This window comes from Tursiops truncatus, chromosome 11 (assembly GCF_011762595.2).
Source record: "Tursiops truncatus isolate mTurTru1 chromosome 11, mTurTru1.mat.Y, whole genome shotgun sequence".
Taxonomy (NCBI): domain Eukaryota; kingdom Metazoa; phylum Chordata; class Mammalia; order Artiodactyla; family Delphinidae; genus Tursiops; species Tursiops truncatus.
The window spans coordinates 66,340,224-66,353,593 of NC_047044.1; the positions used below are offsets into that span (position 1 = coordinate 66,340,224).

General features: G+C 42.2%; 1 protein-coding gene across 3 annotated transcripts in view; it reads right to left on the minus strand.

Annotated features, from left to right (window-relative positions):
- ANO6 (anoctamin 6) overlaps positions 1-13,370 on the minus strand; it is a 200,561-nt gene that overhangs the window by 31,209 nt on the left and 155,982 nt on the right. For all 3 annotated transcript variants that reach the window (XM_019934579.3, XM_019934577.3, XM_019934578.3), the window contains 5 exons: positions 10,029-10,171; positions 7,784-7,861; positions 2,433-2,658; positions 1,217-1,386; positions 925-1,022 (listed from right to left, as the gene is read on the minus strand). In XM_019934579.3, coding sequence (XP_019790138.1) covers positions 925-1,022; positions 1,217-1,386; positions 2,433-2,658; positions 7,784-7,861; positions 10,029-10,171 — 715 coding nt within the window. The remainder of the gene's footprint in view (positions 1-924; positions 1,023-1,216; positions 1,387-2,432; positions 2,659-7,783; positions 7,862-10,028; positions 10,172-13,370) is intronic.

The following is a 13,370-nucleotide window of genomic DNA, read 5'->3' on the forward strand; positions in this document are numbered from 1 at the left end:
AGTAAATTCGTTGTTGTTTTGTGGGGCTTCTTCCCCCTATTTTCTTCCTATTGCCATTGAGTTTGGGGATACTTGTTGAAGCAGCAACAGAACACTAATACAATAAGCTCCTTGAAATATGCAGAAATTGCAGATGGCACTGGGATTGTCCACTCTGATATGGGATCGGGCTTATGCGAAAATTAAAAGGACGGGGTGACCTCAGCTAACATCTGTTCTTCTCATTTCTAGGAAAAGAACAGTAAGTCAAAACTTTTGTAGTTATTTTAGACATCCGTCTCTCAACATGCTATGTAACCTGGTGCCTTAGGACCATAAGAGAACCTCTGTTCTTCAAAGCACGTGGGTTTGGAGCCATGGGGTTTTACATTTGAACCCCACAGTAGCCTCTTATTGGCTACATGAACTTGGGCAAATCACTTAACCTCATTAAAACACAGATTCTTCATTTGCAAAAGGGAGGTAAAAATAAGGATTGTTTGCATGATTAAATGACAGGGATAAATAAAGCACTTAATACAGTGACTGGCACATACTAGAACTCAGCAAGTTACTATTACTGATTTTTAAATGCATGTATAAAAGGAGGAGAGAGTTGTAAGAAGTTGTGGAAAAACTTAGTTCAAAGCTCCAACAAGAGCCATCTCTCAAAGGGCTATGATCCAACAGCCACCAACAATGGGCTAATAGGCAAAAACTACAGCAGATGGGGATTTTTGTTCAATATAAAGAAGGAGGTTTTAAAATATAATTATTAAACACTGGATACATGTACCCTGTTGGTTGGATCATCTTATCTGGAGACCCTTAATAAGCAGAGGGTCTACTCCATTTTAGAGGTGGCTGCATGCAGCTAGACATGCAGGGAAATGACTTGGATGGGTGGGCCGTTCTATCCCTAAGATCACACAACTCGGTACTCACGGAAGTAACACCTCTTGTATGTTATTCCAGATCGCTTTTCCTCCCATGATGATTATCAGCTGTGTTGTCAGCTCAAGGAGACAGCCACCTGGGTCACACTGAAATATTAAAAAGAAAGTCCTATTTAAATGGGTCTAACATGAAAAAGTCATTCATTTTATTTTTTCTGGTATTCTTGTTTAGGCTAAAAAAAAAACTAAGGAATGTACAATGAAGAAACTCTTCATTGAGCAACTGAGAGAAAACATGGGACAGCTTAACTTGTCAAGAGAACACAATTCTACAGTCACACCTCTTCATTTCTGTATTTTCCGAGCCAATAAACTGGGTCTCCTGGATAGCCCACAAATTTGCCCTTAAAGAATGCGATGTAGAAACACGAAGAGTAGTAGTTGACAAACTGGAATAAGAACATCTTCATGGTTAGGCTGTTCTCATAGTCAGTCTGGGTCCTTGGGAGTTCTGTAGTTAAAAGAAATGTTAAGATTTTAAAATTGTGAACAGCTTTGAGACGGTAATCAAAGACACTGATACATGAGTTAACATGATTAAAAAAAATACAATTCACAGTTTCCACTTCAGCTGTTTTGAATTTCTTAATATAGCTACTATGTTAATTCCAAGTTTACACATTGTTGTAAGAGTTTCTCCCCCATGAACACAATGTCCCACAAGGCAGAAAACAGTCAACTTTTCCTTAAAATTTATAAGCACAATGATATCAAATAGGCAAGAACTGTCTTCTTTCAACGTAAGACAGAAAATTAAAGTTGAACAGCCTGCTAAATGATATCTCTTGTCCTCCTGAACTGCAATAAGGTAGGCCTGTTGAAGAAAACAAACAAAACACGGGGCAACTTGCTAGAAGCATCTGGGGAAGACAAAACAGGTCATCCTTCTAGTTTAGAATTTAAATCTGTCTTATCATTTTCAGAAGATGACCACTCCAAAGATGACCATTTGGAGAATGACCCAGCCAAATGCAGCATGTGGGAAGCACTTAACTTTGGCTACTAAGCAGCTGCCTGGGATACAAGCCAGAGAGAAGAAACCTTTATTATAAAAGCCAGAGCTGATGAGAATGGAGCTATATTAATATGAACAGCGTGGGGGGAAGACACGTAACACTGTGATTGCTTGTCCTCTCAGCAATGCAGGAGCAGATCTGCCACTGGAACCATGACCCTCTTCCACTTGTTTGCAATAAAGAGACCATTTACTTTCAACAATAGGGTACATGAACTAATGTAACTGAAAATATTATTCAGCACTGATCTGTTTACATAGAGCTTGGGCTTTATAATGATCGTCTTTGCTTTGTCCCTTTTACTAATGCAAAGCAGGAGATAATTCATTTCTCGTACAGGCTGGAGAAAATATGTTTACACTTGAAAGTTTCTAAAAATGGTAACATACTGGAATTGAAATGCCCAAAACGTACAGTCTCTATTTTTACCTGATTCTAAAAATGGCTTAGACATCATGCTATATATATAGCAGGACCTTACCAAAGTTAGTAATCATGATTGCCACTTTCTCATATATGATGTTCAGGATCATGATGATGATAAAGCTGATGAGGGAAGCGGTGATGGACGTGGCCATCTGTGGAGTCAGATACTTCTGGATTGGGTCTGTTCCATTAAGGTTTTTGGGAAGTTTTGCAGAAAATACAATGAACACTGAGAGCCTGTAGACGATGATGCCGATAACTGAAGCAATGATCAAAAGGATCTGAAAACACAATAAACACAGCAGCATGAGACTCACAAATGGTTATACTTTTACACTTAAAAACTGGCCCCATGCTCAAATGGACAACATGCATTGTGAAGTGATGTAAATCTCACATAAATGCCACAAGAGAGGTGAAAATCAAGCACGTTAAATTTCAAAGAAAGGAGAAGAAATGATGGCAGTCAAAAGAACTGGTGCGGGCTTCCCTGGTGGCGCAGCGGTTGAGACTCCGCCTGCCGATGCAGGGGACATGGGTTCGTGCCCCGGTCCGGGAAGATCCCACATGCCGCGGAGCAGCTGGGCCCGTGAGCCATGGCCGCTGAGCCTGCGCGTCCGGAGCCTGTGCCCCGCAACGGGAGAGGCCACAGCAGTGAGAGGCCCGCGTATATCAAAAAAAAAAAAAAAAAAAAAAGAGTTGGTGCACCCACTAATGGAAGATATTAACAGCAGGAGCAGCTGTGAGCAGGGAATGAGAGGGTCTGTGGGAACTCTGTACTTCCTGTGAATTTTTCTGTAAATCCAAAAGTGCTCTAAAAAAGAAGGCCTAATAAAAAGAGGGGGGGAGAGAGAGAGAGGGAGAGAGGGAGGGAGAGGGAGAGAGGGAGAGAGAGAGAGAGAGAGAGAGAGAGAGAGAGAGGGAGAGAGAGGGAGAGAGGGAGGGAGAGGGAGAGAGGGAGGGAGAGGGAGAGGGAGAGAGGGAGAGAGAGAGAGAGAGAGAGAGAGAGAGAGAGAGAGGGAGAGGGAGAGGGAGAGGGAGAGGGCGAGAGCGAGAGCGAGAGCGAGAGCGAGAGCGAGAGAGAGAGAGAGAGAGAGAGAGAGAGAGAGAGAGAGAGATGGAGAGAGAGAGAGAGATGGAGAGGGAGGGAGGGAGGGAGGGAGGGAGAGGGAGAGAGAGAGAGAGAGAATCTTCAGATGGGGTAAAAATGGAGTAATTGGTAGCATGTTCTGGTAGAAGAAAAAAGTCTGTGATAGCAGAACCAGTGAAAACATCCCTTTGTAGAATAATAATTATGGAATTATTTAGGTTATGAATGAGTGGGTTTTGCTCATTTGTAATCCATTAAGAGGATATGTTTCCTTCCAACAGAGCACCTATTACTGACTCAGGGGTCAGCATGTGCTGGCTGTTGTCTTCGTTCCCGCAGCTGAGGGGATTCTGAACAGGACCAGTGAAGCTGCAGAGACGCCCCAAGGTCACTACTGGAAATGGCAGCAGGCAGGTCTCTGATGATAAACGCTTCACACACTTTTCGTACTCGGATCTTGAGACCTTAAACTGGCAGTTACTTATACCTGCACTTGCACAGGATTCATTTTCCTTGTCTACTGTAGTTTTGACTGCATAGCCCCAAGGTCAGTGGGGGTGTGTGAAACATACTCTGCGTGTGACTGGTAGGGTTTCACTTCCTTACTAGGCAGGTTTTCTCTGGCCACTGAACAAGGTACATCAAAGGTCCCATTTTTAAACTGCTTTCCTTACATCTACCTTCTTGGACACACTCCAGAAGCATGTATTCAATGTCTCCGATGGCTCGTGATGACTGCCGTGATAGAGAAAGCTACAAAGAATATGAATTTCAGTACCAAGCAAATCACGTCATGTTGTTTACAGTCACAGAGGGAGGCTGGTTGCCACCTGCAGAGGGCAGTAGAGGGAGTGATCCACAAGCATGGCCGGACTTCTGCGTTCGAATCCCAGCTCCACCGCTAGCTGGGGGGACCTTGTGCAAATTACTTAGCCTTTGGGGGTTTCAATTTCCTCACCCATATAATGAGGGGATAGTAAAAGCAACTGATTTATAGGATTATTGTGAGGCTTCAATGAGTTACTACAGGTAAAAACAATTAGGACATTAAGCCCTGGCACATGAAAAGTACTGTCTAAATATTAGCTATGATTATGGTGACCAAAGTGTTAAAAAGATGTCTTTCTTACTTTTTAAGCTATCAGTTTGTAGAGAAAGCATTATATTTGCTCCTTTAATCTCTCTCATTGTCTCCTTTTCTTCACAGTTAAGGCTTCATACTTGTGAAAGGAATGACACTGTGTGTGTGTGTGTGTGTGTGTGTGTATGATTAGATGTGAAAATTAATTAAGGCTGAGAAAAATGTATTAGAGAAGGTATATCGAGTCTTCCTCTCATCATAACACATACAGGCCATTTAAATATTGATAGTATATACATATTTTAAAACTCTGCTACTAATTTTTTAAATTACATATTAAGTAATCATAATAGGTAAGATTCTTTAATGCTTACTATTGCTTCAGCACACATATATTTTTTAAATCCTCACAACCATCCTGTGAGGTAGGTAGTATTCTCTTTTTACAGATGAGGAAATAGAGCCACACACAGATGAAGCTATTTGTCCCAAATTAAGCAACTAGTAAGTGAGAGAACTGAGATACTCAGAGTCCAAAGATACACAAACCTTTATATAGCACTGCCCCCTACGTGGCTTATGAAATGAATTCTAATTCATTTCAGAACTTTTACAAACTTGACGTGTTTCCATTTTTCTTCAGAGCACTTAATGGGTTCAATATTTCTTAGGAGACAGGAAAACTTTTCATTCTCCTTCCTCAAGTTGATTACATATCCTCTTTTCTGATCATAACTTTAATATATGCTCATTAGAGAAAATCTGAAAGTACCTGGTAGTGGACACTGATTGCTTTTGCTGCCCTGGATCTGTCCCCTGTCTTAGAAGAGGACCTAGATCTTGCTTTAGGGTAAATAATCTCCCTTCTATTTTTAGTCTAGTGGTTTGGGCTCGACTGCCCCACCCTCCCCAGGGCTCCAGATGTAGATCCCAATTGGTTTGAGACAAACAGGTGTCTCATCCTATTGGCCTCAGCACCTGATTCAAGGATTGGCAAATAACCTATTAAGAACCACCAAGGGGCTTCCCTGGTAGCGCAGTGGTTGAGAGTCCGCCTGCCGATGCAGGGGACGCGGGTTCGTGCCCCGGTCCGGGAAGATCCCACATGCTGCGGAGCGGCTGGGCCCGTGAGCCATGGCCGCTGAGCCTGCGCGTCCGGAACCTGTGCTCCGCAATGGGAGAGGCCACAGCAGTGAGAGGCCCGCGTACCGCAAAAAAAAAAAAAAAAAAAAAAAAGAGCCACCAAGATGTGAGGAGGTATGCCCATGTGAAAGACGAGCTTCCTCTGTCAACAGGGGATGCTGCTAAAAGAGACCTTTCTTGGCTTGGATGTGATGTGAGATCTGGAAAGCTGCAGCCATCTTGCACCCATGAGGGATGCCTAGAAGCACCATGCTGGGACACCACTGGACACAGAGTGAAGACAGAACAAAACCAGCCTTGACATCATCTGGGCTACAGTATCTATTCTTGACTGAAGTCATACCTCAGACATGAGATTTTCAGTTACAGGAACCAAGAAATCTCACCCATCCCCATTTTTTGGTTGTTGTTTAAACCAATTGGAGATTGATTTTCTGTCACCTACAATTGAAAGACTCCAACTATCAAAATGAAGAATAAAAATAGGAAAAAAATGCATCTATACATAGGTGTAATTCCTTCAGAACTATGCATTGTTTTCATATAAAAATATTTCACATATTAATTTTATTCTTAAGCCTATCATAATCATGACATTTTTACATGTCATAAAATATTTTCGTGGACATACTTTTTCATGGCTGCACAATATTCTACTGTATGAAGGGTTGGAAGGAGGACATTTTGGCTGAGGTTTTATATATATAAATATAGTATGTATAATTAATATTTATATAACATTTATATATAAACAAAAATATTATATATGTATAATATATGTGTGTGTGTGTATATATATATATATGTCTGACTTTTACTTGCCATTTTGAAATACTTCCTGATTAAAAGTTTTTAAAAGCTGGCTTAGTGGATTAAAGCATATGAATATTTCTGACTTCTGACATGTGCTGCCAGGCTGCTTTCTAAGAAGGCTGGCGCAGCGTAAAAGTCCAACAGCACAGGTATGGGAGTACTATGACACTTCAGCCTTACAAACACAGAGGCTTATCACTTGACAGGTGAAAAATTGTATTTCACTGTAATGTGCACTGATTTAATTACCACTGAGGTTTGACATCTGCCACAATATTTTGTCCCTTTCTGAATGTGTATTCATCTTCTCTGCCTTCTCAGCTCCTGAGATTTTTGCTGTTGTCTTAGAAGTGCTCTGAAGTCTTTCCGTACTGAAGGAATTAGCCCTTTGCCCTTTTTGTTAACAAATATTTCCTCTGGTGTTTTGTTTAAACTTAGGACACTTTTGATGTATGGAAATCTTTAAATACTTTCCTCTGAAACTTCTTCCACATCTAGAGATTGCATATTCATCAAGATTTATTTCTAGTTTTTCATGGTATTACTTTTTAAAATGTTTTTTAATGTTTCTGGAATTTATCACACTATGTGGTTCATAGCATGATTTCAATCTTTTCTTTTTTCCCAAATAGCTAACGAGTGTTCCATTACCATTTATTGAATGATCTTTACTTATCTCTCTGATTTATAATGCCTTCCTTTTCATATATTAAATTATTAGTGAGTCCAAATCTGGGCTTCATGTCCTGTTCTCTAAGCTGGCTGTTCTTGAGCTAATAAAACTCTCATTACATTACTTATTATATTACTAATATGATTTTATTCATAATAAACCCAAAACTAATTTCATAAGTTCTGATATTTTAGAAACATTGTCTTTTTATCTAGAATCATTTGTTTAAGGCCTCTTTTATGTCTTTCAGTAGTTTTTATGTTTTTTTTAATAGCTCCTATTATCTTTTTGTTACGGTTATTCCTAGACGTTTTATATTAGTTGTTACTCTTGGCAATTTTAGAATTCTTGATGCCTCCCATCTGGTCTCTTCATCAGAAACTTGAAAATCCTGAACCACAGATCTGATTTAAACAAACGAGGTGAAAGGAGCTCGACGAGCCACGGGCAGCAGAAGATATTGTGAAACCTTGAGAGTTGCTCCATGTGGTGGCTGAGCTGTTCTCTGGAAACAATCTTCTCTATGAAACTACAGTTTCCAGCTCGACTTTCAGTTTTCTCAACATATAAAATTAGACAGTAGAAAAATCTGTGGCAGATTCTTACCCAGAAAAAGACAGCACTCGCACAGAGGGTTATACGTATACACTTTCCCCAGGTGGTGAAGGGAATACGCTCTTCTTCCTAATTAAAAAAAAAAAAAAAAAGAAGTTTAGTCAATCAAGGGATTCCTCCAACGAAATGATTTTTCTCCTAATTGGTCACTGAATCCTAGGCTTAATTTTAAAAACAATTAGTTTTCAGACACAGACTCCTTACTCATACTTGCATGTTTGCTTGTTAACAATTTCAGACATACATACAGCAAAACGTGTTCAGTGTTCATTTTCGTAATAGTTTTTGAAAATGCAAATGTGAATAATAAACTGTTTATCTGCCACGATCTGAGTTCAGGAGTCTGGGTATCTGACAATACCATTCTCGAGCTTGTCTTAGATTTTAGAAGTGACTGCAGTGAGAACCCAGAGTCTGTGCAGGACAGAAAGTTTCACAGATGTCTGCAAGTACTAGGGAGCCAATGTGTGTTTTCTGGTTGACCTTTAGGTATATTAGGTATAACTGTGAAGTTTTAGAGTTTCCATTTTATAGTTTATATGAATATATGTAGATTTTTCTAGAAATGAAATCAACAGTGTGATTATAGCTGCAAACAAGGACATGGCATTTACTCTCTGCCAGGTGCTATTCTAAGTAGGTTCTATCTATTAACTCAATCAATCCTTACCACAATCATATGAGGAAGCAACTTTCTTATTCCTGTGTCATAGCTGGGGAAACTACGGCACAGAGAACCTAACAAGTTGTCCAAGATCACTCAGCTAGTAACTTGCTGTGTTCAGATGTGAATTCAGGCAGTTTTGTTCCCAAGGCCTCACCACCACACTGCTGGCCTCTCTAGACACTGAGGATGTGTTCTCAATCAAGGTAAGATGAGAAAGAATGATAAGGAGAAATGAACCTTCATCCTCAATTTTTTAACAAGCAATGTTACAAGGGAAATTTAACTTATTAGTTGGCAATTTTAAATTTAAAATGGACAGATTTAAATTTCTAAAATGTCTTTTCTTCAGTATGTTGCCAATAACATAAGCTTTTGTTTTTCAGTATTCAAAAACGTTATGAACATCTGATTTTGTCTAAGTTTCAGCTTTCATTATGTACAATCTTTTACCAACACATGCTTTGACCCCCATCTTCCGTCCTAAACAATGGGAACGATTCATAATGGGGATTATTTAAAACTTGTTACATTGTAAAAGACAAATGTCGCTTTCTGTTGGGTAACTGAACCTCATTTTTTTCCATTTATAAAATGAGGAGGTTGAACTGCTCCCTCCAGACCCTTTTACTGCCAACATTCTGTAAATCTGTGAGTCAATTTATAAAGTCTATGGTTGGAGACATTTTCAGATGCTTTTGATAAAAGCATTTTCTTTCCAAGAGTTATTCATATTTAAAACCTACTGTCCTTATGCTGATGACTACAAGTACAATTAGCTCCAGATTTTCTGTGTTGATGGAAAGAGGCAATAATGCAGATGATTTAAAAAAATTGTCTTTCACTGGCTTCGGAATGTTTATACAAAGACATTATATAGTTTTATTTTTTAATTCTGCAGCAGCAGTAACAGCAGCAAATTTACCTTTCCAATTAGATTAAATGCCTAGCATGGGGCCTGAATATAGTTTGGCCTCAACAGATGTTTCCCTTCTTCATCCTTTCTCTGATTTTAGGATAAGAGTCACCCTACTCTGTGCACGTACCAACCAGAAGGGGGAGCAGTGACCGAGGCGTCGTGCAAGGCAAAGGAGCTGGTCTACGATGAAAAGGTGGCTGTGATAATGAAGGACCATGTGAAACACTGAGAATCAACTATGAAAACCAATGTCTTTCCTTCTACATCTATGTCATAGAGTCTAATTTTTATTGGTACTGTGAAAGGACACAAATCAACGCATCTTTTCTTATACACTTATGTCAGAGGTTTTTAATTTTTTTCATGTTTATTGTTATTATGAAAGAAGGGACCACATTTATCGCCTCTGCCTACTGTTCTTAGCAGTGCTCCTTCACTTTGGCTGTACATGAAAAATCACCAGAGCAGCTTAAAAAATTCCTGTGCCAGAAGGCACCCCAGGCCACTGAGTACCATCAGAGTATATAGCAACAGAAGCCAGGCGTCAATATTTTTTAAGCGCCCGCCCCTACTCCGTGATTCCAGTGTGCAGTCAAGGTTGAGAACCCCTGCAATACACAGACTGAATTGCATCTAGATAACATACTCTTTACCTGAGTGATCTCATTTATCACCACATGCGTACACCGTGCCTCATATTCTGGCCGGGCTTGTTCTTCCTGCTGTAACTCGACCGTGTCCCATTCGTACTCAAGTTCTGCCTGGCGCCGCTTCCAAAACTCCAAAAACAAGGTAACTACCAAAGAGAGAACAGCATCATGTGGGTCTTCAGTGATGACTGATGCTTCAGAAATCTGTACTGAATACTATGAATTATCCACAACACTTGTGTATAGGGTCAATAAAATCTAATTTTACTTATTTATAGGCGATGCTAGTATTTAAAAGAGAGAAAAATGAGTTAATGCTTTTTTTAAAAGGAAAATGTTGATCATTTATTCAACTTGTGAAAACAGACTATAGGTCATGGGAAGGGCGGTAATGGGATGGTCAGAAGGCATCTGACTGCGTCTACTGCTAAAGCGTCCGCTCCTAACACATTATTGCCAACAAAACAACACAAGCAACTATTATAACTCAAAGCAGTTCATGGTCCACCCTTTAGTCTGCTCCTCCTTGCATCCCTCTCCCTCTCTTCCTTCCAAAGGGCTTGGGGGTGCAGGGATGAGAATGCTTCAGTGGTCCCCAAATCTTTGTTTTCCACCACCCAAGTCACCCCAATTAAAACAACATTCTTAAATGTGGAAAACTGGTATTTTTCTCAATCTTGTGCAAAGTATGGATAAAATAATTTTTAGAAATCATTATTTTTCAAGATTGGTAACTTCAAATACTAGACAAAAACAACATTAAATGTTCATTGAAAATGTGGTTTCAGGGTAAATCCCCTAGGCCCTTCTTCCAATCAGACTGATACCCCTAAGCGCTTCCTATATAGAAATTCTGGAATAAACACTGTTCCATCCACAAATATTTTTGAGTCTCTACTATGTGCTGAGAATAAAGAGAAAAAAAGGTATGGTCCCTGCTTCAAGGAGCTCCTAGGTGTATAGGAATTACAGTGAAGTGATAGTTACAGTGGACTTTTAAGACAGCTGTGATCAAAGTAAGCATGAGGTGCTCTGGGCACACAGAGCCACAATGTAACAAGGCTGTCTCAGAGGAGGGGACCACTGGGGTGAGCTGTGCGATGGTTTAGAGCTGATCAGGTGAGAGTGGAATGTTAAGGCCATTTCCCCTTAGGGAGCCGTGCGTGCAAAGGCAAGAGACCAAAGAGACCCAGGTACTTTCCAAGAGCTGCAAACAGACTGGAAGGGAGCACAGGCTGTGGTGAGGTGGGTGGGACAGCCAGGTGGAGAGATGGCAGGGGCACATCACGAAGGACTCTGTGTGCCTTAAAGGCGGAGGAGACATTGAAGGAAGTCGAGAAAGAGACTAGAGGCAGGGAGACCTACTGGCAGGTCCACGATGAGGCCTGCTTCAGCTGGGAGGTGAGAGAAGACGGCGTTTTAGCAGGTTGACAGATTGCACGCAGGTGTGATGGAAGGGGGCGAAAGAGGTCAAGGATGCCCGCCAGCTTTCTGGCTTTGGCGATGTCCTAAATTCTAGTGCCATTCCCTGAAATAAGAAGGGCAGGGAGAGGAGCAAGCCTGAGAGAGAAGATTACTGATTCGGTTCTGATCAGCTGCCTGTGGGCCACAGGGGAGATACCCGGTAGGCAGGTCAAAGTCTAGAACTCCAGAGAAAGATCTAGGCTGAGCCGAGACTTTTTCCTGTTTCCAGTGGTAACTGGAGCATGAGTGGATGAGCTCACTAAAGGAGCTACGGAGGGGTAGTTCTCACCCTGCCTGCACGTGAAGCACTGAGAGCTTTTGAAAAATACTGAGCCCAGGCACCACCCTCGAGATTCTGATTTTATTGGTCTGGAGTGGGCCTGTGCATTGCTTTTTGTTTTTGGAAAGCTCTACTGAGCAGTCAGGGCTGTGAATCAACCTGTAGAGAACAGGGAGCCTTTGAGTGCGGAGCAAAGACCAGCTGCCCTGAAATCCTGCAGACCCCGCTGCAGGCAGCCGGAGACATGGGGGGAAGCTCGGGATGGGCCCTGAGGAACATGAACGCAATGCTCCCAGACGGCAAGGACAATGGAAATGCTCAAAGCACCCACTTCCCAGAGATAATCTGGACTTTGGAATCAAGTTCGAATTCTGGTTCTGACAATCATTAGATGTACGACTACTGGTTAAAGTGCTTCAACTTCCTGAGCCCCTGTTGCCTGCCCACCCCCCCGCCATGGAAAACGGGGGAAATAGAACCTACCTCATAGGCTGTTGTGAGCTTAATGACACAACATCTGTAACGGCCCTCATGACCCTCTGAGGTAACTATTATTACCATCCCCATTTTGGACACCAAGAAACAGAGGCACAGAAAACTTCAAATACTTGCCCGAGATAAGGATTGAGGTATCAAACCAAGGCATCCTTGGCTCCAGAGCCCGAGCCCTTCTCACGATGCAGCACTGCCCAAGCCACCTGCTCCATACCTTGCTTTCCGTGGGCTCTGCCCCGTGGCACCCACTCTGCTGAGATGCCATCACTGCGTGCCTGCCCAGCGTCTGATTCCAACACTGCTCCTCCAGGACACAATGCTAGTAACTGTCCTCCATCCCACCACTGTCTCTGTGGGTACACTAACCCTCACGATGCCACTGCTGTGACTACCTGCTGTTCAGAAGCAAGTATAGGCGGCAGCTCAGCTTTCTGCCATAGACGCTGCTGTCAATGGATGCAAAGAGCACACAGTTAGTGGGGGAGGCCACGTCTTGTCTCCTACTTGGCGGGGGAACTGGAAGGCAGCTAGTCCCCCTGTGGAACTTTGAAACCCAGTGTGGGAGTTATGTGAGGCTTCCTGGCCTCTTTACATAGGAATGATGTCCAGCCCCCAAGAGCCCCCCAAGTTGCAGTTGACACTGTCATCCACTGGCCCCATCAGGGAGCGGAGGTGATGGCCTGTAGTCCACCAAGTTCCATCTCCTTGCATGACAGCTACAGGGGGATGAATTAACACTGGAGAGTGAAAGCTACAAAGCCCTTGGGTATTATTTCCTGACACTCTCAGGTCACCCAAATGTTCCAAATCCTCTAAGTAAACAACTTTTAAGAGAAACCGCACTGACTCATCTGTCAGACCTCTGACAGCAGGACTGACTTGGCTTCTCCTGCTTTCAGGACGGGCCTCTTTCCCCTTCTGTGGGGGCTTCCCAAAATGAAAGAGCCTGTTCCTCATTTATGGGTAAGAGAGCATTTGTGACTCCTGACCAGAACCTTCAGAAGTAGACCTCTGGGCTTCCCTGGTGGCGCAGTGGTTGAGAGTCTGCCTGCTGATGCAGGGGACACGGGTTCGTGCCCCGGTCCGGGAAGATCCCACATGCCGCG